General features: G+C 33.4%; 1 protein-coding gene across 2 annotated transcripts in view; it reads right to left on the reverse strand.

Moving 5' to 3' along the window:
• Window positions 1–519: 519 nt before the first annotated feature.
• LOC141388839 (arylalkylamine N-acetyltransferase 1-like) overlaps window positions 520–27,922 on the reverse strand; it is a 52,369-nt gene continuing 24,966 nt past the window's right edge. For both annotated transcript variants that reach the window (XM_073959262.1, XM_073959263.1), the window contains one exon: window positions 520–1,962. In XM_073959262.1, coding sequence (XP_073815363.1) covers window positions 1,381–1,962 — 582 coding nt within the window. In that variant the 3' untranslated portion in view covers window positions 520–1,380. The remainder of the gene's footprint in view (window positions 1,963–27,922) is intronic.

Consider the following 27,922-nt stretch of genomic DNA (forward strand, 5'->3'; position numbering starts at 1 on the left):
ATTTTGAAGAAAATTATTTCTTAAAACAGAAAGTACACACCGCTACCATTCCACTGAATATCATATCTATGTGTTTGATTATTACCAAACTCTTACAAATTGCGTTTAAATTCTGTTCTGAGTTTTAATATTTTTTATTTTGTTTTCGAAATTTTGATTTAAACTTCGAATTATACAGCGAGTTTTTAATAATTTTTGAAAACAAATTGCACATACATATAATTTGACATGTTCTTTCTTCGAATCAAATTAGAAAACTCGCATTATTAAAAGTGCAAGAATCGACTTTTTGCCTAAAAACCTGTCCAAATTACCTATAGTGCAGTGGTGCAGAAATAGAAAGCTATAAGGTGGTGATTGAAGAAAATACTGAAGTATTTACCTTTGGATCATAGGAAGAATCTTACATCGTGATAGCAGATTTTGTGTACACAAAGTGTTAAGTCTGGTTTAATTAGATTTGGTAAAATCACCAAATCGTCAATACCTACCTTAATATCCAGAAGAAAATAACATGTATTTGTTAAACGATTTATATTTTGGCATTTATTATGATCGATAAAAATATAATGAAATTATTTATAAAATAATTTTTATATGCGCTACATAACAATATTATTGTAAATAGTCACAGAAAATGTTGTATCATAATCAAGTTAATTACATTTATATCTACATACATAAGAAAAAATAAATAACACACAATTTCAAACTGAAAACAAGAAAAATAATAAAGACATTTGTTATGGAATTATTACAGAAATAATAATAATACACAAACAGTGATGGCGAATGACTACAGCCAATACGTACATATTGTAGAATGCAAATCATTATTAATTTCCCAATGATTGGAAATTTTTATTTCCATATATTTAGTTTCTAATTTACATTTTATGATCATTAAATAAATTTATTCAAAATTGCTACTGGAAAAAACATCAGATGATTTGGGAACATAAAAAATCTCGACAATAAATTTTGTTATTGCAATCAGTTAACACCATTCACTGTCCACTTGAATTTACAACTTAAATAATAATAGATATAGTATTTATATTTTCCATTCGAACCAACACCATATAAAATAAACTTAAATCAATCTAAAATCACATTATTTTCATTTATCATTTTTTGTTGTTTTTTGTGTTTATATCAAAATAATTAGGTTAGGTGTGGAACCTAACCCGTCTAAAATAATTAATGATAATAACAATAATAGAAAAATATACATACATACATACAAAAATTACATATATTACAAACACCTAGGTGGTATATATACATACAACCATGCAACTAATAAATTGAGTGGGAGGAGGTTTTCTCATGTTAGTCATTTTGCATTTGCCACCCTCTGCCTTCAGCCTCTTTACAATTTTAGTGTTTCGTCTTGGCCACATCACAGACTTCTTTCACCAAAATACGTGTAGCAACATGTGGTGGTTCAGGTTTCAGTATAACTTCATCATTGATCTTAAAATCGCAATAATTTAGACGATAGACTTCATGGAAGCCTAATTTTTCCATAACTCGAGCTGAGTAATGGCTGGAACACATAACATTCATTACAGGAATTTGATGTTCACGCATATATTCCAATGTTCTTTCTGTCAGATGACCAGCAATGCCAAGACCACGATAATTGCTATTTACCGAAAGAATTTTACCATCCAAAATGGCATCGGTGCCGGGATACAAATCAAAGACATTGAAATCGCCTTCAATGTAATCCATAAGTTGTAGAATTTTCTTAAATTTAGGATGTTCACAGGAATCGGCAGATGCCTCTGGTTCGGCACCATCTGCAGGTCGGTGCATGATGGCATTGAGGAAGACACCAATAATTTCACCATCTTTTGCTACAGCTTTAAAGGAACAGCCGTCTTTGATACACTTCAGACAGTATTCTTCAAGTTCTTTGCATTCACCCAAGTTCAGGGAGTTGTTGAGAGGTTCATCCTGAAAGAAAAGAAAATAATATGAAGAAGAACGATTAGTTCGAAATGTTAACAACAAGGAAACTTATAATTTGAGCGATTATCAGAACTACAGGAGTGGATTTCAAATAACATGTTTGCAACGATTTTGAGTGATTATTACACCTATAACTGTGGATTTCTCAACAATATTTATTGAGCGGTTCTTAATCCAACAGGTGTGGATTTTTCAACAATATTTTTTGAGTGATTATCACCCCAATAAGTGCGGAGTTTTCAATAATATTTTTAAGAGATGTTTCAATAAGATTTTTAAGTGATTATCACGCCTAGAAGCGTGGATTTTTCAATGAATTTTTGTTGAGAGATCGTCACTCGTATAGGCGTGTATATTTCAATAATATTTTTGAGCGATTATCAGACCTATAGGATTTTTTAATAATATTTTTTGTACGATTTTCAGACTTATAGGCGTGGAATTTTCAATAATATTTTTTGAGCGATTTTCAGACTTGTAGGCGTGGTTTTTTAAATAATATTTTTTGAACGATTTTCAGACTTATAGGCGTGGATTTTTCAATAATTTTCAGACTTGTAAACGTGGATTTTTTAATGATATTTTTTGAACGATTTTCAGACTTATAGGCGTGGATTTTTCAATAATATTTTTTGAGCGATTTTCAGACTTATAGGCGTGGATTTTTCAATAATATTTTTTGAGCGATTTTCAGACTGTAGGCGTGGATTTTTAATAATATTTTTTGAACGATTTTCAGACTTATAGGCGTGGATTTTTCAATGATATTTTTTGAACGATTTTCAGACTTATAGGCGTGGATTTTTTAATAATATTTTTGAACGATTTTCAGACTTATAGGCGTGGATTTTTTAATAATATTTTTGAACGATTTTCAGACTTGTAGGCGTGGATTTTTTAATAATATTTTTTGAACGATTTTCAGACTTATAGGCGTGGATTTTTCAATAATATTTTTTGAGCGATTTTCAGACTTGTAGGCGTGGATTTTTTAATAATATTTTTTTAACGATTTTCAGACTTATAGGCGTGGATTTTTTAATAATATTTTTGAACGATTTTCAGACTTATAGGCGTGGATTTTTTAATAATATTTTTGAACGATTTTCAGACTTGTAGGCGTGGATTTTTTAATAATATTTTTTGAACGATTTTCAGACTTATAGGCGTGGATTTTTCAATAATATTTTTTGAGCGATTTTCAGACTTGTAGGCGTGGATTTTTTAATAATATTTTTTGAACGATTTTCAGACTTATAGGCGTGGATTTTTCAATAATATTTTTTGAGCGATTTTCAGACTTGTAGGCGTGGATTTTTTAATAATATTTTTTGAACGATTTTCAGACTTATAGGCGTGGATTTTTTAATAATATTTTTGAACTATTTTCAGACTTATAGGCGTGGATTTTTCAATAATATTTTTTGAGCGATTTTCAGACTTGTAGGCGTGGATTTTTTAATAATATTTTTTGAGCGATTTTCAGACTTGTAGGCGTGGATTTTTTAATAATATTTTTTGAACGATTTTCAGACTTATAGGCGTGGAATTTTCAATAATATTTTTTGAGCGATTTTCAGACTTATAGGCGTGGATTTTTTAATAATATTTTTTGAGCGATTTTCAGACTTGTAGGCGTGGATTTTTTAATAATATTTTTTGAACGATTTTCAGACTTATAGGCGTGGAATTTTCAATAATATTTTTTGAGCGATTTTCAGACTTGTAGGCGTGGATTTTTTAATAATATTTTTTGAACGATTTTCAGACTTATAGGCGTGGAATTTTCAATAATATTTTTTGAACGATTTTCAGACTTATAGGCGTGGAATTTTCAATAATATTTTTTGAGCGATTTTCAGACTTGTAGGCGTGGATTTTTTAATAATATTTTTTGAGCGATTTGCAGACTTGTAGGCGTGGATTTTTTTAATAATATTTTTTGAGCGATTTGCAGACTTGTAGGCGTGGATTTTTTTAATAATATTTTTTGAGCGATTTTCAGACTTGTAGGCGTGGATTTTTTAATAATATTTTTTGAGCGATTTGCAGACTTGTAGGCGTGGATTTTTTTAATAATATTTTTTGAGCGATTTGCAGACTTGTAGGCGTGGATTTTTTTAATAATATTTTTTGAGCGATTTTCAGACTTGTAGGCGTGGATTTTTTAATAATATTTTTTGAGCGATTTGCAGACTTGTAGGCGTGGATTTTTTTAATAATATTTTTTGAGCGATTTGCAGACTTGTAGGCGTGGATTTTTTTAATAATATTTTTTGAGCGATTTTCAGACTTGTAGGCGTGGATTTTTTAATAATATTTTTTTTTTGGGGGATTATCACTCCTATATGCGTGGATTTTTTAATAATATTTTTTTTTGGGGATTATCACTCCTATATGCGTGGATTTTTTAATAATATTTTTTTTTGGGGGATTATCACTCCTATATGCGTGGATTTTTTAATAATATATTTTTTGGGGGATTATCACTCCTATATGCGTGGATTTTTCAATAATATATTTTGCAATATTCCTATTTCTTTGCAACCACCCTTCTATCATTGTCCATTGTAATTGTAGATAGTCTCATATCCGTAACAAAAAATCCATACTAATTTTCAGCATTAAATAATTCTAAATAATCCAGTTTTATCTACTTTCCGCTACAATTTCCAATAAATCACTGTTCATAAAAGGATACGATGACAAGTTGATTTCGCTACGACATTATATACCGCGATTTGTGTTGTAATTAATTAATACAATGTTCCGCCTTGCAATTACGCCAATTAATTGCAATTACCATTATTTGTTATTTATAAACCCTCCTAATGTCGATTATGTTTTCAATCCGATCATAAATAAGTAGCCAATTTATGACCACACAAAAAGTGTGAAATAAATATTTATCCATTTAAACGTTTAAGAAAACGTTTAAAATAGCTGCAGCAACAAAAAAACAACATTGATGCAATGTGATTAGGTATTAGAGCACCAGTATTGATAGAGAACATGCTTCCATCCATTAGAGATCAATGCTTGCAGAGCATAGCTAGCTAGTTTACTGTAAATTACTGATTTCTTGAGTTCACAATATGCAGTTGTTGACCAAGTTAGTGGTATAACAGAGATGGTAAACAAAAATGGTAGATTACAGACAAAAATAAAATATATGCATGTACTATATTACGATGAAATAAAATATTTTTCCTGGGACTCTTGGATCTGTAATGTGTAATCTAATATGTTCTTACAAATTTATAAATTTCTACATTTGTGACATTTTCGACATTTACACCATTCGCTGGCGTTGGAACAAACCATTCCTGATTTCAATAAAGCAGTTAAGCGAATTAAAGACCATAAATTATTAAATACTTAAGTAAAGTTTATATGGAAGTTACCAGTTACTTAACTGCTAATAGACTATGGTGGTCGGTGTACACATCTGGATCACATACCAAACAAAACAACAAACAAGTAAGAACGGCGTTAAGTTCGGCCGGGCCAAACTTGTTATACACTCCACCACGAGTCGTTTATGAAGAAGACTAAATACCAAATTTCAGCAATTTCGGTAAAACAAAGTGGATAGACTTCGATATACCGAAATTCGGAAGGTACCGTTCCATGGGGGATATACAAAAACGTCGATCTATACTCACAATTTTCTGGCGTAAAGTTTTTAGACTCAAAGAAGGCTAAATACCAAATTTTTGATATTTCAGTAAAATAATGTGGTTAAAACCTCCAAAATATCGAAAATCAAGAGGTACGCTTCTATGGGGGATATAGGAAGAACCCATACTAATAATTATCTTCTGGAATAGTTTATAAATCCATGGAAGACTAAATAACAAATTTCAGTCATTTCGGTGGGATATTGACTTAACAACCTTCAGAATTACGAAATTCGGGAGGTATCGTTCTATGGGGGCGATATCGAAACGTGGATCTATGCCAGCAAATTTCATTTGGAAAGGTTTTTACCTCCAACGTAGACTAAATATCAAATTTCAGCCATTCGGTGGGTTGCTGTTGTGGCCACTGCCTTCAAAATACAGGAAATCGGGAGGTACCTTTCTATGGGGGCTATATGAAGGCGTGGACCTATACCGACCAATTTCGTAAGGAAAGTTTCGTACCCCCAACGAAGACCAAATACCAAATTTCAGCCATTTCAGTGGAATATTGAGGCCACAATCTTCAAAATACCGGAAATCGGGAGGTACCTTTCTATGGGTGCTATATCGAAACGTGGACCTACACCTACGAATTTCAGTCGGAAAGGTGTTTACCTCTAACGTAGACTAATACCAAATTTCAGCCATTTCGGTGGGTTGATGTTGCCACAACCTTCAAAATACCGAAAATCGGGAGGTACCGATCTATGGGGCCTATATGAAGACGTGGACCAATACCCACAAATTTCTTAGGGAAAATTTTATACCCCCAGCGAAGACTAAGTACCAAAGTTCAGCCATTTCGGAGGAATATTGAGGCCACACCCTTCAAAATATCGGAAATCGAGAGACACCGTTCTATGGAGGCTATATAAATACGTGGACCTATACCGACAAATTTCGTAGGGAAAATTTTATACTCCCAACGAAGACTTAATACCAAATATCAGCCATTTCGGTGTTATAATGAAGCTTAAACCTTCAAAATACCGAAAAACGGTTGGTACCGTTCTATGGGGGCTGTATCAAAACATGGACCGATATAGCCCATTTGCAATACCAAACATCCTAGGAGTAATAGAAACTTCTATACAAAATTACAAAGTTCTATCTTAAAAATTGCGAACTGTATCTTGATTTCAACAGACGGACGGACAGACAGACTGGGGTTTTTATATCGACATAGAATTTTACCCCTTTATAGGGTCTCCGATGAATATATCGATGTGTTACAAACGGAACGACAAATTTAATTATACCCTCCTTAATATGGTGGAGGGTATAAAAAAGTAAAGTGCAATCAATACTCGTGAAAACATGTAATTCTTTCATTCATTCATTAAATTCATGCAGGCATGCTGAGCAGCAGTTATCACTGCCACATACATACATACATACATAGATAGACGGACCCATTGCAATTATTCGCAGTTTGTAGCATTTAAGCGAACGTGCCGAACGATAGCTTTGGTGATTAATTAAATCATGAACATTGAAATGCAATCCATTGTTTTGTCTAATTGAGGGTGTGTTTGTTTGTATATATGAAAATATTGTTGTTGAGCTCCTCCTCGCCTCCATCCCACTCGAAATGCATTAGCATATATTTTTTGTTGTTCCTTAAAATTGCAACTTTATTTAGCCGCACTGTCTGTCTTTGCCTATTTATCTCTATTGTGGATTGTTGGTTTTTCCATTCCATCATTCTTGGCTTCGGTGGTTGGTATTAGGTGTTTATTGGTTAGATAAAGGAATTAAACGTGATTTAAATATACATTTGCATGCCGATGTGTGATTGTAGTAATTATAAATAGTTTTTAATTATAAGGTGGTGCATAGATTTGAACTACCCACCCTACTCGTGATGTTTGGGCTAGAAGGTTTAATCGAGTTGAACTTGAAACTTTGAATTTCACGTAATGTTACAACTACTCACGGATATGGAAAGTTAGTCACTATCACTAAACATGAACAGCACGATTTTTATTTGTTTCTGTTTTTTTTAAGGGAAGTAGGAGAGCGGAATGGTTGTCATGTTTTCTTATTTATCTTATTACGTTATTGACCTGTATAACATTTATTATGGGTTACAATGTTCTTTGACATTTGATTAGTTTATTTGAATATTATACAGATCAGTGCTATCAGTGTTACAGGATACAAGGAACCTGTTTTGACATTGAATTATTATTGGAATTTTGTTATTCGACACAAGGCTTCCACAAAAAAAAGAAAATCTGTAGTGAGATTCCGTAACTACGCAATTTTATATCCTCAGCTTTATGGGTAAAGGCACTATATAATAAACAAGTAAGAGTTGGGAATCGGCCCAACCCACTCGACGACATGGACATAGACCTTATCGAAATCGATAAATCATTATCGTCGCCCTTACTCCCATCTCTAGCGCACGAAAATCACTCTTCTTCTTGAAGTTTTGGAGTGCGGATCGTCAGATCGAATCATTTTTGTTAAAATCATATTTTAATTGTTGATTTGAATAAATCATAAAGTGACCGACTGTGTCAACTAAAATTGAATTGTTTACAGACAACAAAACGTAAGTATCGTCAGAATACTTGTTGTGTTTGTTGTAGTTTGCAAAAGGTAATATTGTTGTTCGTCTTTGTGCAACAATAATTTCGGTTCAAAATCTACTCTGTAGAATTTGAGCCACTACAAGTCCTTTCGACTGTATTGGAACTTGTACATAAGAACGGCGTTATACCCTCCACCACGAGTTGTATTGAAGTAAAATGGAAACTTTTAGTTTCCATTTGTTTATGCAGAAGACTAAATACCAAATTTCAGCATGTTCGGTAAAACAATGTGGCTAACCTTCAAAATACCGAAATTCCGGAGGTATCGTTCCAATGGGGGAACGTCGATCTATACCTACAAATTTCTGGCGTAAAGTTTTTAGACTCAAAGAAGACTAAATGCCAAATTTCCGATAATTCTGTAAAACCTTCACAATACCGAGGTACGCTTCTATGGGGGTATTGGAAACCCGCGGTCCTATTCTGATAATTCTATTCAGGAATATTTTATAACCACATGGAAGACTAAATAAAAAATTTCAGTCTTTCGGTGGGAAATTGATGTCACAACCTTCAGAATTACAAAAATCGGTAATTTCAGTCAGAAAGGCTTTTACCTCAATTTCAGTCATTCCGCTTCAAAATACCGGAAATTGGTAGGTACCGTTCTATGTGGGCTATATGAAGGCGTGGATCTATTCTGGGAGAAATTGTATACCCCCAACGAAGACTAAGTACCACATTTCAGTCATTTCGGTGTGATAAACAGGCTAAAACTTTCAAAATACCTAACATCGGGAGGAACCGTTCTATGGAACGATTTATACCTCAAATGAAGACCAAATACCAAATTTCAGCCATTTCGCTGGAACCACAACCTTCAAAATATCGGAAATAGAGAGGTACCGTTCTATGGGGGCAATATAGAGGCGTGTACCTATACCGACCAATTTCATATGCAACATTTAATAACCCAAATGAAGAATAAATTCCAAAATTAAGCCATTTTGCTGGAATATTGGGGCCACAATTTTCAAAATACCGGAAATGGGTGTACCGTTCTTTGGGGGCTACACTAAGACGTGGACTTGTACAGACAAGTTTCTGCGGGAAAGTTTTGTACCCCCAATGATGACTAAATACCAATTTTCAGCCATTTCTGAGGAATATTGAGGCCATAACCTTCAAAATACCGAAAATCGGGAGGTACCGTTCAATGCACACAGAGAAGAGATATTTTTGGAACAATCATATTCTAAGAGCAAAATAGTGTATTTTAAAAATCTGAAAATATATATTGTTGTTTCAACCATATATTTTTTATGAGGAAACATGATGACACAAAATATATTGTTGCTCCAACAAAACATATTTTAAGAATTTTAAAATACACTATTTTGCTCTTCGAATATGATTGTTCCAACAATATTTTTTCTCTGCGTGTGGGGGCTATATGAAGGCGTTGACCTATACCGACAAATTTCTGGGTTAAATTTTATACCCCCAACGAAGACTACGTACCACATTTCAGCCACTTCGGTGTGATAATCAGGCTAAAACCTTCAAAATACCGAAAATCGTAAGGAACCGTTCAATGGGGGCTATATAAAAACGTGGACCTATACCGACAAATTTCATATGGAACGTTTGATTCCCCAATTGAAGGCCAAATAGCAAACTTCAACCATTTCGCTGGAATATTGAGGCCACAACCTTTAAAATACTGGAAGGGAGGTGCCGTTCTATGGTTGCTATACTAAGGCGTTGCACAGTGGATGCACCCATTGGCCAAAAATAAAAAAAATTAATGTCAAAATTTTAGGTAATAGCTTATTTTTCATTAAAAAATAGTGTTTTAGCGTGTTGTGGAATTCTAGTTAGCTGCATATTTTTTTAGTGTATTTTGTAATGCCAATTCGGTCATATACTTAAATTTGACCTAAGGTTTTAGTCATGATGCCCACCAGTGCCCACCTCGGGAATAATTTTCCAAAGTAGGTCATGGGTTTAAGATTATACAGTATTAAAATCTGCTGCCATCTAGTGCCAGGCTATAAGTGGTGGGTCGCTGACTAAAACTGCCTTAGAATAGGGTTTCTACGGATATATTAGCATATAAATCTGTTATCTGACCACGTGCCTTAACATAATTGGCATCAGTGGCAAGATCAAGAAATCTTCTTGCAAATGTGACTTACATTGGCGGTACGTGGCTTACAGGAAGAACGCTTTAAGATCTATATTAAAAATTTTACCAATTCTCAGACAAAAATGTTGATTTTTTTAATCCGCTAAATTGGTTGAATTTTATGTTGTTTTGTTTCCCCAAGCCTATTTTTGCATCATAAGATAATCGGGACCTTTGTTCATGTCATTTTGTATTAACAGCATAAAACAATTCTTACCGTATACCCCTCCAGAGGGGAAAGGGAGAGAATGTTACGCTCGCGGTTTCTTAAAACACTCTTCGCAGCAGCACAAAGCTCGAATCGTCGCATTGGCTTGAGTTTTGCACTCTAAATATTTTTGGCCACTTTCTCCATACGAGTGGATCCACTGTGCGTTGACTTATACCAACAAGTTTCGATATAACCATTTGCAATACCAAACATCCTAGGATTAATAGAAACTTCTGTACCAAATTACAAAGTTCTATCTTAAAAATTGCGAACTGTCCCTTAATTTCAACAGATGGGCGGACGGACAGACGGACATGGTGATATCGACTTAGAATTTTACCCTGATCAAGAATATATATGCTTTATAGGGTCACCGATGAATATTTTAATGTGTTACAAACGGAATGACAAATTTAAATATACCCTCCATATTATGTAAAATATTGGGTTAATGGGTTGATCTGTAAGTAGTTCTATATAAGGTTTTGATGGGTACCAGCTAAGAACCAATATTTGCCATTATCTCCTCCATATATGGAGTAACAAAAAGTACAAACAAAACGTGCACCAACCAACCGCCACTGTACATTTGTCACGCCGCACAGTGAACGGATAACGATATTTTCATAATATATATTTTTTTTGTTCAAACACAATCTGCTTTCCGATGCATTATAAGCATTCAAATTGGGTTTAGTAGTTGCAGAGGAATTCAAGATCAAAGTTAAAATTTTGAGTTTTTTCATATATTCCATTAAAATATTAGTTTTTCATATGTTTCAATCTATTAAAAACGGACCAATGAACAAAGCATAAAACGTAAGAAACTAAAAAAAAAATTAAAAATGTATAAAAAAAAATTTTATTTAAGAAATTTTTTCAATTTCTGTTTCAAGAAATTTAATTTTTTTCCAAAATTTAACAAAATATTCCTTGGAATTTTTTTAAAACTCGTACTCGTGGTGCAATGGTATGCACACCCGCCTTGCACACACATGGTCGTGGGTTCGATTCCCCGGCCAGGCAACATCAAAACACTTTTCAACGGTGGCAAAATACCCCTCAGTAATGTTGGCGACATTTCCTGAGTATTTCAGCCATGTAAAGCTTCTCTACAAAAGTGGTGTCTTAGACACGCCGTTCGGACTCGGCGATAAACTGTAGGTCCCATATCATTGAGCTAATATGAATCGGGGTGCACTCATTGATATGAGAGAAGTCTCCCTTGTCCCTTATGGAATGTTTGTGGAACAATTATATATATAAAGACCTATTTATATCAGAAAATCTTAATTTTTGCAAAAAAAAAAAAACTTTAATTCATATGTGAAAACGGAGAGAAAAGCACAAATGTTTAACCACGTAATTTCAATAAATTTAAAAATGCGTTAAACGGACGGGACGGGTACAAAAGTATATATGGGCTGAAAGAAGACACGTTTAGGCATCATTCTGCGAAAACGAACTTTGTTAGATGCTGTTCCCTAAAAGTACTAGTCCACTAGCTTTGGAATTTCACTAACATTTAGTACCTGAGGAAGAATAAAATAGCTCACTTCGTGTATACGCTGCAGTATTAAAACGATTCTTAAAGACAACAATCCTACCTACCTAAAAAAACAATGATCACAATAGCTGTAATAGCTTCTGAGATATGTATAGCAATTTCTTTCTGCAGAAATTTGCAAAAATTACGTATTTTAAAAATTTTGGAAAACATTTTCTTTAAGAAAATGCCACGCCCACACCCTCCAATATATTGACATAATTTTTTCTTTAGTTTCAATATGTTTACTATCGAATCCCATATAGAAATTAACTATCGGTTACAACCAATAATAGGTGTTTTGGCCAGGAAAATAGATTTCTGAACCATTGTGCGCCGTCAACGTTTAGGAACTGAACTTAGACATTTGCTCTGATTGTTATTAGTTTTTGATATTTGAGATATTATCTTGGATTGATTTATGGCCTGATACGTCGAATAAAATTAATACGTAGTAAATTGTTTTGCTTTTGCCGTTTTTGTTGTTGTGTGCTGGTATTTTAAATTTTTTAAATGCACCAAAATTCATATTGCATCGTGCTGGAAAGCACGTTTTAAGGAAATCGGAAATTGTTTCACGAATTGTATTATTTGGCAAACAATGAGAAAATATTGCTATTGTATTATATTGTTATTGTATGTAAATTACAATAAAATGCATTACGGTAATTCACAAAAAGGTAAAGATAAATTAAATTTTTGCAATTGAAATTTTATTTTTTTACATTTTGATACCAAAAAAAAGAAATAATTTATATATATGGGGATTTCTGCGTGAAATCGGACACTTTTTCAAAATTAGGTTTTTGATTCCCTTTATTTTTTGCTGTGGTGAAGCTGCTCATCATCAAAACATTTCAGTATATTTTCAGATTTTTTTTGACTGACGGTTCCAGAATTATAGCTTTGAAAAAGTCGAATTCTGTAAAAACTATATGCAAAGAAATACTCATAACTTCTTTAACCCAGATAAAGCCACTGGTCGTTTAAACGGCACAAAAAATGGTTGCAAAAATTTACGTAAAACTCTGGCTTTTTCGAATATTTTTGTGGGATTTTTTGCATTTTGTTATAGTATTGTCTGTTATCTCTCATAACCTCAGGCGACTCGTCTAAGCAAATCACAAATGAGTCTTCCTCTTCATTAGTTTCGAGTCATTTTTGCCCATTTTCTGATAGTATATAAAGTCTTTTTCGAGTCGTATTTCAATCATTTATTGGTGATTTGTTGATTAGTTTGGGACTCTTTTTCGAGTCTTTTTTGGGTCATGTTTATAATCGTTTATGAGTCTTTAGGGAGTCATTTATTAGACAAAATAAATTAAAAGAAATTTCTCTTTATTCTTTTTTGTTTCTTTCCTTTGTTTTGTTGTCTTTTCTGCTTTGCTTCTTCATTTCACTTGGCAAAACCTGAACATGTCTTGTGTTTGTCTATACTCTTAATATTATACGTTACATTTATATCAAAGTTTTGTAGAAAGTCTATATGAGAATTATTTACAACCAAACAAAAATAAAACAAAACAATCAGTTTTTAATCACCTAACTGTTCAAAATATGATCAGAATATACATAATTATAATCACTTTTCAAACACCTGTATGACCCTTTTTATACCCTCAACATTTATTCTAACGAGGGTATATACACTTTCATACGGGCAAAATGTGCCTCATCGAAATAATGGTTTTAGACCCCAAGTATGTTTGGACGAAATGTGTTTCAGACAATTTGGAGTCGATTGAGCAATGTCCGTCCGTCTGTCTGGCTGGCTGGAGCGCACGATAACTCTCGAACGGATGAACCGATTCGGTTCATATTTTGGCTTTCGTAATATTTTGCCCAAACTTAGTTTAAGTTCGAAGATGGGCTATATCGGTCCACTCCTTCCGGTACCTCCCACACAAAAGTTCGAAAATGTTCGGAAAATTTGTGCCCACGATAACTCTTGACGGGAGTAACCGATTTGGTTAATACTTTGCAAATCCTGAAATGATAAGGTTTCAATATGGACTCAATCGGTCCACTCCTTTGGGTACCTACCACACAAAATTTCGGAAGAGTTCAGTTTAGGGCCATCTCTAGAATCGCTTTGATTTTTATTCTAGCAACTTGTATTCACTGCCCCCCATACGACGGTACAAGTTTCATTAGGGGCAAGTCCATACTTCCGGAGAAAATAGCATGAAAGTTGCAAAAAAACCCCTATGACACCGTGTGAGGTGGTTGGAGCGCATGATAACCCTAGAAGGGATCTGCCGATTCGGTCCAACATTTGGCCTTAGTAATATTTTGTCCAAGCATAGTTTAAGTTCGAAGATAAGCCATATCGGTCCACTCCTTAAGGTACCTCCCCCACATAAGTTCAAAAATGTTCGGAAAAATTGTTCGTTCGGTAACTCTTGAAGGGAGTGGCCGAATTAGTCCATACTTTACAAATCCTAATATATCTACCAGATATAGATCAGGTTCAAATATGGACTATATTTGTCTACTCCAACACAACATTTCGGATAAGTTCAATTTAAGACCTGCTCTCGAGTCACTTTGATTTTTGTTGTATCAACTTACATTCGCTGCCTCAATTACGATGGTAAAAGTTTTCTTCAGGGGCAAGTCCATACTTCTTGAGCAAACAGCCCGAAGGGTGTGAAACCCCCATAGGCACCATATTTAGTGGCTGGAGATCCACTTCCATAATGGTCAATGTCGATCCATTCCTTTTAGTATCTCCTACGCAAAACTTTTGATCTTTAACGCTAATCAACATTTTTGTCGGTTCAAACGCGCAAAATTTTTAAAAGCCCCAAAATACATAAGTTTTTGGGAAAAAATTGTTTCAATATACACAGGCTGAGGGTATATCTCTGTCGGCAAAGCCGACTGATACTTTTTTACTTGTTTGATTAAGCATTTTTCAATCTTCCAGATGATCAAAATGTGACAATAAATAACAAAAAATTGTCACATTTTAAACACCTAAATGATTTATTTGAGATTGCTACACATTTGTTGTTGTATTTTAAATTGAACTCTTTTTAATCAATACAGGGAGTCACTTTCGAGTCCCTTTCTGATCACACAAGCGACTTTTGATTTTGATCACCAAAAGGACTCTAAAAAGCTCCCCAATGTGATTTTTGAAAAAACAGTCTTCTAAATGCTATCTGGGTTACTATTTTGACGCGTGACGCGTCGCCGTTTTAAGGAATTTTTAAGATATTTGTCCCATTTTACCACCGAATTGGTTGTAATTTGGTATTTTGTGTCCCCAGAGGCCAAAAAACATTCCTACCAATGTTGGTTTATATAGGTCCACGTTTTGGTATAGCCCCCATATAAAGTACGCGTCATTTTAATATATTTTGAATGTATTAGTCCCATTTGACAACAGAATTGTTTGTAACTTTGTATTTCGTGTTTCCAGAGGCTAAAAAACATTTCTACCATAAAATGTTTATATAGGTCCACGTTTTGATATAGCCCCCATAGGACGATATCTCCCGATTTTCGGTACTTCGAAGGTTTTGGCCTCATTATCACACCGAGACGGTTAAAATTTGGTATTTTGTCTATTGGGGGTATAAAATTTTCCCCCAGAAATTTGTAGGTCCACGCCACCATATAGCCCCCATAGAACGGTACCTTCCGATTTTCGGTATTTTGAAGGTTGTGGCCACATTAATCCACCGAAATGGCTGAAATTTGTGGTGGAGGGTATAAAAAGTTCGGCCTGACCGAACTTAATGCTTTTCTTACTTGTTAATAACTATAACAGTAAAATTTTAAACCCATTAATTGGCCAGGGAATTTCCCTGATTTCACCCCTATTGATAGTTTATGGGTTATACTAAAGATACGCTTTAGAAAATATCAGAGTGGACCAGAGAAAAAATTCCGCAAAATTCTATTAAGAATCTCGACAAACAAATTATTAAGAAATTATTTTGATATATATTTATGTATATATGTAAGTGTATACTTCATTATTTATATGGGATTTTTCTAATATGCAAAACACTTGTTCGGCTTAGCAACGTACAGTGTGTACTTGTATGTATATTTTGATCTTAAAATTACTACGTAGTGTAAAATAAAATAAACTATAAAAATGAATAAATAATAACACGATTTGTTAATAAATAATAATAAATGGTCTATAAAACATTAGCGTATATTTAATTAGCACCTTAACGATTATATGAAAATTATTACAAAAACTAAACAAACTATTAACTGATTGTTTAGTTGACATAAATATTCATTTGTTGTATTTAAAAAACAGCACGCTTAATAAAAATTATTAATGAATTACTAAAAAATTACGCCTCAATATTTATACGAAAATATTATGAATATTCAAATGTGAGAGTGGAATCAATTGTAAAGAACAGGCGACTACAGATATTCACATACACACATACATACACTCCGGTTCATCCCAATAGAACCAACCAATTTTTCCTACAAATACTGTTATATCTAACGATAGAAGAGGAATTGAAAATTATATATTTGTGGACATGTAGAGTATATGGTAGCCGATGTTTTCAATAACGAAAAAACAAAGTTAAGTTGGAAATTTGGAATGCTTAGAAGCGATTGGCATTTTTAAACTCTTAAAATGATGACATGAATTTTTTGATTTTTGTTGTTGGGCGCATCCACTGTACAATGTGGGAAGGGTATTATAAGTTTGTTTTGTTAAAAATTCATGTAACACCGCGAAATATTCGTCGTCGACTCCCAATGTTATATACCATTTACCATTTCACCTGACCAAAATTTTTAAAGTTCATGTTAGCGAAAATTTCTTATTTAGCAATGACGTAAACCTTATTTTAGACTTATATTACTGATGAAATAATTTTTATTACTATGTTTTAATTAAAATGACGTAAGACTTCTTGCCCAATTTCCCCTTGTTTTCAGCACTTGTTTGACGATACATCAGAGTTAATATTAATATATGTTCAAAACAATGGATATTTTAATAATCGCATATATTTTTGGGTGTATCATTTATCAAATAACTCAAAACTTCAGTGATGTTATGAAATTCAGTGATATCACATCGGTAAGACCAAAAGAGGAGTATACAATCGGGAAACTTTAGAAATATCTTAACATTTAATTTTTTGTTTACATGGAATATTGAGTACCTTTCCTATTTCACACATAATTTCAAAATTACCGCTTCAAGTTTCCACTCCAATTTTATTGAGTAATTTATGGAAAGAAAATGGGACTAGTAAAGAATTGATTTATGCAGAGGGAACGTTTGGTGTTGGGAAATTAGAAGTTATTTAAATAAAGGAAAAAACGCCGAGACACGTGTCTTCTTTTTTTTTGTCTTTTATCACGCTGCCGTGTCAGAACATAGTAAATTTCGGAAATTCAATCGTTGTTATTGTCATAAAGAAACCAATTGTAGTTGTTTCCATAAATATGTTTTTTGGTTCTTGATAGAGAACTAATGCTGAGCAATAGCGAGTCTATCCATGATGAAATTCTAGCACCCAATCGCTAGTATCTAAATGACAAATTCTGTCGCCTAATCGTGCATCTGTCAACAGACTAATTTTGGCGTTCAATCGTCGGACTTCTCTTAGTTGATCAGCAACTAGGAAAACTTTGGCAACCAGTCCAAGGTCTATACATGTATACATTCTTTTACATAACAGTGCGCAACATTTTCAAGGTAATTTTGTGCAAACTATTTCAAATGCGGTTTTTATGAAAGTACAGACGCAATAGACAAACACCCTATTTGCGTTTTGTTTTGTTAGATCGGATTCGGATTTTATGGCACTATCTAAACATGTCTAAATATTGACTTTTTAAATAAAATCGGGGCTATATCTTTGAAACTTATACGAATCTTTCCATGACATCTGCAGCAAACTTGTAGATAAGAACAAGAAGAATGTATATGGAAACATAATGAGCACGAATAACATCATTTACTGCCTCAAATTTTATAATATATCTAACATTTCCGTGATTTGTATATATTTCGCTGGAATGTAATGCACAACTCTTCAGAACATATCATTGTTGTAACATTCCTCTATCGCGTTGTTTTTATCATATTTTTCAACGACAATTTGATAAATATATCAACAATACATTGAAATATCAAATATGAGAATAAACAGCCTGTGTGAACGTTGTTTGAAATATGTTTTCTAGAAAGTATTATATGAAATACCGCCTAAACAACATGAAATAAGTGTTTTACAGTTTCAGAATGTTCTGAAGAATTGCTGAGGACATTATTTGGAAAATTTTTGCGAAAGGATACTTGGTTCAACTCTCCAAAGTTTGGCAGTTACTGCCCATGATTCCAGAAATTATGTAATCTTTCCAATATTTTATCAATTTTGATGCGCTATATGCGGTTTTTTGACATATGAGTTCTACTACTTTAGGTCTACAATATTGCTGAAGACTGCAAAGCTAAATTCTTATTAGTTTATGAGATAAAGCACGGATCAATTAAAAAAGGGTCGTTTTAGCCCGGTATAGATGAGGCCGTAAAATCTAACCCCAATCTAAAAACACGAAACCCAACTAGGGGTTTTGTAGTCTTAATATGTACTTTCAGAAAATGCCCACTAGAAGTTGTTTGCATTTTCAGTGTTGCACAGTGTAATTAGTAAATATACCTGCGTAAGCTTAAGACTTCAGTAGTCATGGCTTCACTTCATTTATGCTAATGATTTAGTTATAAGTAAAAATAGGAAATAAATTAATTAATTAACAAAAAGACTTCTCGGGAAACGCTTTGCTTTTTTGCAACAAGCGTTCTCGGGCCCCCTATTACTACAGTACACGTTTTTTCAGGGGCAAGTCCATACTTCCAGAGAAAATGGCCCGAAAGCTGTAAAGTACACTTACAGCAATCATGTGTAGTGGTTGGTGCGCACGACAACTTTCGATCCGGATACTGCGTTGGTCCAAACTTTGTTTATCGCAATATTTCTGTGAACCTAATATAAAGTTCGAAGATGGTGATTTTCGGTCTACTCCTTCTGGTTTTTTCCTCCCACATTTCAAGAATTTTAGCTAAAGCGGTATGTGCGATTTTTCTTGAATGGAGCAACAGATTTGGTACAAACTTTGGATTTAGTAATATTTTGTCCAAACTTAGTTTTAGCTCGAAAATGGACCATATTGGGTACATCCCTCACAAACCTTCAAAATAGTTGTTTACTGAAGGTATTTCTTGTGTTTAGAGCGGTATTATGTTTTTCGTGGGCAAGTCCATATTTCCTGAAAAACTGAAATTACTACCAAAATAATATCTACTTCCAAAATAAACTACGTTGGTCCGGTCCATTTCTTTAGGTACCTTTGGTTGGATTTTGGTTGTGTAGCCGTTGTTCGATCTGTCCATAGGTGAAAATTTCAGTTTACACAGGCTCAGGGTATATTCCTGTCCGCAAAACCGACTGATACTTGTTGCGATTTTGACGAAGAAGAATCTGTTTCCGACCAGTTTTCTTATTTCGTTTGTCGTTATAAAGTCCTTTGCCGAAGAAGGAAAAAGGAACATTTCTAGAAATGTGCACCCATTGAAAGTACTTCCCAAAATACAATTCAATAAATAATCGACAGAAAAATCCCTGAAGATGAAATTTAATGTAATTTCGAAATATTAGAAATAATATGCAATAAATAAAATATAAACATTGACCTCCATCTCAATAATCTTGATTTTATTATCATTCGAAAATATAAAAGACGACAGAAAAATCCTTTTTTGTACAATAGGCATTTACTAATTTTACTAATTTGTAGCAAGAGACCAGTTTCAAATAATATTCACCGGCGACAATGCGGTGGAACAGAATTATTTCATAAAAATGGTTGATATAGTTTTTTTTTGCAATTTTCAAACATAATAGAGAATTTGTAATTGTTATGATGTTCAAAATAGTTCATTACAAAAACGTGTTGGAGGCTATATACAAAAATTTAGAACCACAAACATTAAGCAACGATTTTATCTTTTACTGTTGAATTGCTCTTATCAAAAATTTCAAAAACAAAAGATAGCAAGAATGATTTTTCTAGATGATCCTAAAATGCTAAAAACGTTCAATTAATACAAATGAACATCTTGTATTGAACTCAGCAACACTTACAGTCAGCCTTAAACCTTGAAACTTAATGACTATGCAGAAAATTGCTCAAAAAGCTTAATGTGTTCATTATTTGTAGTTCTGTAAATAATTCTTTGTAATACTTCCTCCAACTACTTTACATATTTCTTGAAAAATTTATTAAAAAATTAAAAAAAATTTTAGCATAAGCTAATATCCTATGGGAACAAAAATCATTTCGGGGACCCGGGGGCCCGGGCCCCCCCTGGCTACGTCGGTGCATACAACATACATACACGAGTTCTGTATTTCAGTTATCAGCTTTGAATATTATCCTGTTGCACGTCCGGATTATTAAAAAATTCAAAAAACCCTGAAATTCAGGCTTTAAAATATCTGCATCAATTTTAAGTATATGCAGTGAATACTTCGAAAAATTATACCTAGTATCACGTTGCCCATGGAGTATTCTTTGAGTCTGTCTTTGGGCATAGATCTATAAAATATAAAGTTAAGCCAGAAATCGGAAAGGAAAACTTGTTGCTTGAACCCATTTTTCTACATTCATGCCAACACAGTTTCCACGTGAATTAATTTTAATGGTCGATAAATTGAGATCCCTCCTAAAACAATTCATTTTAAAGAAATTCAGCCATATTATATGGAATATGTCTATATAGGGTTTTTACCATATGTTAATTGGGCCTATTAAGGGGTAATTAACTTTTTCTTAGCAGCGATCTAATTCCTATGTTAATGACGACAGATGTGTCATTCCGAAAATTAATTCCAATACAAATTTGGTTATTAATTATATAAAAAAACAGAGTTCATAGTATATTACACTACACACATATGGGTTATAGCAATTATTTATGTCGAAAGTTCCAGGTTATTCACATTCGAGGAATGGCATATGCACGTGTGTTTACATCGAGATTTACATCTGTATTACAGCTTAATTCATCAATATGGTCACAATTCATGGACCTGTCACTTTTTTAATCCGAATGTGAGAGTTTAGAACACAACTCAACAATTGATAGATTTAAGCAATTCATTCAATTTCTTTTGGGAAAAAGTTAACAATTGATATAAGTGTTAATGACCATGAGAAAGCAAAAAAAAAAACAAAATTGATTTGTTTATCTGAACAAAACAAAACAAACTAAAAAATAAAAAAAAAATAAAAAATTCATTAATAAAAGTCATCATATAAAATTTGCATTTGAATACAAATGTTTATACTCCACAATTGCACACCTAACTGGCTTACGTCCAAAAAATTCCAACAACGATACGTATGTACGTGTGCCAATTACCGAATAAACATCAGAATTCGCACATGTTTCCATATCATCGCTTAGAGATCCCATCTGGACCCCCTCCCCACACCTCTTCTGTGAGTGGTAGTCGGCCACACAGTACGTGTGGCAGGCAGGCAGTTTGCTTTGTGATTTTTTTTTTTCAATTTCAAGCAAAATTAACAAAAGCAAATAATTACCATTTATTTTTGGTGCGAATTGTTTTGTGCGCTATGCTTGCGCACTTCTACTGCCCGATTTTATAAATAAAAACATAATCTAGCAATAAAATTCAAAATATTTACACTCATAATAATTGCAAAAGACGCACATCCATAAAAGGTACCACAGCAGCAACAGCAAACAAGCTATTGGTCAGTTTAAAGAAAACAAACTAGCTAATTATTCATAATTAGCAAAAACAAATAGAAATACACTATGAGAAAAGATTGAATTGTGCTTTTCAGGGAGAATGTAGATCATAAAAAATGATGTGAAATCTTTTTTTTTTTAAATCTACGATCCTAACTCGGCCAATTTTCTGAGAAATTTTATTGAAAAATTCGAGATAAAGGTTAAATAATTCTTAATCTGCTAAAGATATTGAAACTACAACCCGTCTTTACACAAAAATGACGATAAAAACACGAAGCAGACAACAAATAAGAACGGCGTATAGTTCGGCCGAGCCGAACTTTTTATACCCTCAACCACAACAATTGCATTGAAGTAAATTGGAAAAAATAGTTTAGTTACAGTAATTCCATTTGAACAATGCACAGTGGTGGCACTTACATGGGAAGGTGTGACAAAAATACTTCTAGATAACATATTGAACTGAAATTTTTATCAATGGGTCCTCGTGGCCAAAAAACACTCTAACAAAAATATTGCAGTCCTACGTCCAAGATTTCGCGTGGTCCCCATGTAACGAATCATCTTGAATTTAAGTATTTTACTGTTACCAAGACATTGTTCAACCAAATTTGCTGTAATCCGGTACCAGGAGTTATTATTGCATAGTAAGGATACCCACGAAAAATTGTCAGGATTGGTCCATGATTTAGTTTACTCCCCATATGATTTATATATCGATTTATTTGGGCATATGTCAACCAAATATTCTAACCGAATAGGTTTTAATAATGAACTCAGAGTTCAGAACACCGCCTTATAAAGAAATTTTATATCGGTCCACTTTTGACTACAGCCTCCATATAGGGTTGCCATACTTTTTCGGTACTTTATAAGATTTAATCACCTTTTTCTGCAGAATTACTTGTAATAATGTATTTTTAGTCCTCAGTGCAGGGAAAATCTCCACGTTTTGGCGTGGCCCAAAAAAGAAAAATTATTTGTTGAACGAACACGCTCAAAACTTTGTCTTTTTCTTTCACGAGTTTTCAGTTACCATGACAATAGAAATCTATAATGGTACAAAACATTATATTGAACATAAATATAAGAAAGGATGATAAAAATAATTTAAACAAGTGAGCAAAGGCTATAGTCGGGACGGGGCCGACGATGTGATACCCTACACCACTACCCCTGTGCATAAGCTTTTCACTGGTAAATATTTCATTTAGGGAATATAAACCGACTACCACCAAAAATAATATGGCTCTTTGTCTCTGGGACCCCTATAAGCAACCAAAATTTCGTGACCATCCATTCAAAATTACGACCTGTAGCTCGATTGCAAAAAATGGAAGAATTGACAGGCTTTGCCGTTGGAATACCCCTACTAGAAGCCAGTATATTCACAAAGAATAAAACTTTGAATTTGTCTCCAAATGAGTTTTTCCCCATTCCGACCCCTAAATATTATCCGACTATCACCAAAATCAATAGGCTTCTTTCTATGTGGGACCCGCATCAACTCCCAAATTCGTGACGATCCGATCAAAATTGCGACCTGTAGCGTGATTACAAACAAACCGGGAAATGGGATGCATTACCGACTATTGCGATATCTCTGTTGTTTGACCTTTATCGTTGTAAAGGTGATATTTTCTACTTTCCTTGCCAGGTTTTGCTTTTAATATACCTCTTAAAGAAACAGAGATATTGGCTTTGAAATAAAACGTTGACCTTTTCTCCAAATAAGTTTTTGCCAATTCCGACCCCTGAATATTATCCGACCATCATTAAAATCAGTAGGCTTCTTCCTCTGTGGGACCCCCATTAAACCCCTAAAATTTCGTGACGATCTGATCAAAATTGCGACCTGTGGCGTGATTTCCAAAAAAATAGAAAAATGGGATGTATTACCCACTATTGCGATATCTCCGTTATTTGGTTACCTACGCCGACCTAGTTTGCATCATTGTAAAGACGGGATCTTCTACTTTCATAGCCAGGCTTTGCTTTTGGAAAATTTTCAACCAAAGCTGTGATATTTTTCAATGTAATTAAAATCTCAAAAATGAAAATTGGGGTTTTATTTGCTACTATTGCGATATCTTCGTTGTTTGATCACCTACGAGCACCTACTTTACATCATTAGAAAGGTGATATTTTCTGCTTTCATTGTCAGGTTTTGCTTTTGGTATACCCCATACAGAAGCTAAGATATTGGCTTTGGAAAAAAACGTTGTCTTTTTATCCTCCTAAGTTTTTTGCCCTTTCCGACCCCTAAATATTATCCGACCATCACCAAAATCAATAGGTTCTTCCCCTCCGGGACCCCCATCAACATCCCAAATTTCGTGACGATCCGATCAAAATTGCGACCTGTAGCGTGATTACAAGGTTTAGATGGACAGACGGACGGACGGACGGACTGACGGACGGACACACATATCCAGATCGACTCAGCTCGTCGAGACATTCATTTTGGTATACATAAGTATGGATCTACCACCATTATTTATTTTATTTCGTTTGAGGATAGTTTTAATTCCTTTTATATGTACAGGGGACTTATGTTTTCCAGGTCATATACATATTAACATATTGTGATATCTTAAATTACTCTTAGGATAACTCTCACTTTTATTTATAATTTTTACACAAATAATGATTTAGATATATCATAATAAAAAAATATTCTTAAGAAGTCTATCAAATATTTATATGATATTTAATAGCTGTAGACATGGTCTATTCCATCCCAACTATATGTACTTCTGTATATAATGATGACTTCTACTGACTTCTGAGTTTCTTCAAAATTTCATTGAAATTGGACATACGTATCAAAAACATGAAATCGACCGAAAATATATATGAGAGCCATATTCCGATATGAACCGATCTCGATATAATTTGGCACATTTCCTTTTAGACCAAATCCCGTCTCACATTCCAAATTTCATTGAAATTGAACATACATACATAGCGCGTTTGGTGCATAAAATACAGGAAATCGTCCTAAAATATATATGAAAGCTATATTCAAATCTGAACCGATTTCGATATAATTTGGCTCATTTATGTCTAGACTAAATTCTGTCACACATATCAAAACTCAGCGAAATTGGACATATACAGCGTGTTTGGTGCATCAAATACTGGAAATCGGCCGAAAATATATATGGGAGCTATATTTAAATCTGAACCGATTTCGATATAATTTGGCACGTTTATGTCTAGACCAAATTCCGTCACACATTCCAAATTTCAGCGTAATTGGACATATATAGCGTGTTTGGTGCATAAAATACAGAAAATCGGCCGAAAATATATATGGGTGCTATATTCAAATCTGCACCGATTTCGATATAATTTGGCACATTTATTTCTAGACCAAGTTCTGTAACATATTCCAATTTTCAGCGAATTTGGACATATATAGCGTGTTTTGTGCATCAAATACGGGAAATTGGCCGAAAATATATATGGGAGCTATATCCAAATCCGAACCGATTTCGATATAATTTGGCACATTTATTTCTAGAGCAAGTTCTGTAACATATTCCAATTTTCAGCGAATTTGGACATATATAGCGTGTTTTGTGCATCAAATACGGGAAATTGGCAGAAAATATATATGGGAGCTATATCCAAATCTCATCCGATTTCGATATAATTTGGTACATATATTTTTAGACCAAGTTCCGTCACACATTCAAAATTTTATTGAAATTGGACATTAATAGCGTGTTTGGTGCATAAAATAAGGAAATTGGATGAAAACATATGTATGTGGGAGCTATATCCAAATCTGAACCGATTTCAATATAATTCGGTAAATTTATTCCTACATCAAATTCCGTCATACATACAAAATTTGGGGATTGTATTTGTAACAGTTCTAAAGATATTTGCATACAAAATCTAAATTTTTTGGAGGTACCTCCGGTTTTGATGCAATATCTCCAGAGCAACGCGGAATTTCAAAAAATGATATAGCCTATTTTCATTTCAGGCGATGTAGGAATGTACCCTAAAAATTGCGGGAAGATCTGTTCAGCGGTTTTTGCGTCTATAAGGCACAAACAAACAAACAGACAAACAAATTTCAATTTTATATATATAGATATTTTAATTTTGACCAATATTATAACCAAAATATTTGGCAACCCTAGCAATTTAGAGGAATTTTCATAACTAGAAAAATGAAGCTTAGACCATTTATTAAATGATTCAACTTAAGTTAAGGCGTTAATAATAGTCCTTTGTTTCATAAATTCGCTTAGAGTATAACTATTTGTTCTCATTTTTAAATCCATTTTTTCTTCAAAATTAGTCATGTTTGTGAAGCTTTTTCTCCTTAAGAACCGCGAAAAATGAAAAAAATGAGTTGAGTTTCGAAAAATTTGGAACGTTTTGAAGCGATTTGCATCTTTAAATTTTTAAAACGATGACATGATTTTTGTTGATTTTTGTCGTTGGGCGCATCCACTGTGCACTACGAGTGTATTTAAGTAAAATGGAACAATTAGTTTTCTTTCGTTTATGAAGAAGACTTAATACCAAATTTCAGCAATTTCGATAAAACACTGAGGTTAACCTTCAAAATACCAAAATTCGGGAGGTACCGCACCATGGGGGCAATATGAAAACGTCGATCTATACCAACAAATTTCTGGAAGAACATTTTTAGACTTAAAGAAGACTAAATACCAAATTTTTGATATTTCGGTAAGAAAATGTGGCTAAAAATAGAAAGACGTGGACCTGATTTCGTATTTTACACCTAATCTTTTTTTGATAGGCATAATCCACAACCACGTCGTCGAGGCAAATAGACAACCGAGGGATTTTTTTTGTGAGTAGTGTTGCCAACGTCAACGTTAATGTCAAAATACTTTCATCATATGGTGGAACATAAAAATACTAATTATTATTGTTTAAAAATAACAAAAAATTATATGTTTTAAACGACTTAACGAAAAATTCACATGTCCTTTGAACAAAAAGTGGAATTAATAATATCGTGATTTTTAATGCATTACACTTATGGTAATATAAGAAAAGGTAGCAGCAATACACAGCTGACTGAACTGGGTTGTAACGTTAGTGTCAAATTTCATATGACATTTTATACATCATATGACATTTTATATTATATTTTTTTAAGAAAAAAAAATTTATCATTCGGAAAAAACCATTTCCCAGAAAGACTTCTTCATATCAATGATATGTAACCTCCTCCAAGATCGAACGATAAGCCGCGCAGTAAATCCCCGCTTGTAGAGGCGATACAACGTTTGTTAATATGTGGGGTATTTTGTTAAAATTTAAAAAAATAAAGCCCTAATAAACATGTGCTTCATAACATTGAAACAGCTTCTCCTTTTTCTATGAATTTTCAGCGACCCCAAACTTTTCTGCAAGAATTCTACTTTCTGCGAGAATTTATGCATTTAGTGGAATGATGTGGAAACATAAAAATTGAAAATATAACGAATTTTCATTCATGTTTTCCAAAATATTCAACCAAATGTGAAAAATTATTAGTTTTTTAATATGTACCAATAATTTATATTTCCTTGTTTTGTTTACAAATACAGCTGGCAGTAACGTTACAAACAAAAACAAATTCCTTTGTGGTTGTTGTTCGAGTTGTATTTGTTGTAGTATAACACTAATCTCAAAAACAACTGATTGCTGAAAACCTGGCTAAGCCGTTGAAACTATGTTGCAATATTTTTGTGTAATATGTTCCTACATGTTTCCGTTGGTCATTGTTGCTAAATATATTTTGAAAAAATTTTAGCAGGCAGAGCTACAAATTTTCGATGCTTTTGCTAATAGGGCATTAGCATTTTAAAACCTGGGAAAATATAATTTTACAGATTTTTCTCTATGTACCTTGCGGTTGCACCAATTTAAATATTTTTCGCAAGTCTTTGGTATTGAGAAAGTACAAAGTACACTCTACAAATACGCAATGATTGAGAAAATTATTATTGAAC

Source organism: Musca autumnalis, unplaced genomic scaffold, assembly GCF_047663935.1.
Source record: "Musca autumnalis isolate F117 unplaced genomic scaffold, ASM4766393v1 scaffold_1, whole genome shotgun sequence".
Classification (NCBI taxonomy): Eukaryota; Metazoa; Arthropoda; class Insecta; order Diptera; family Muscidae; genus Musca; species Musca autumnalis.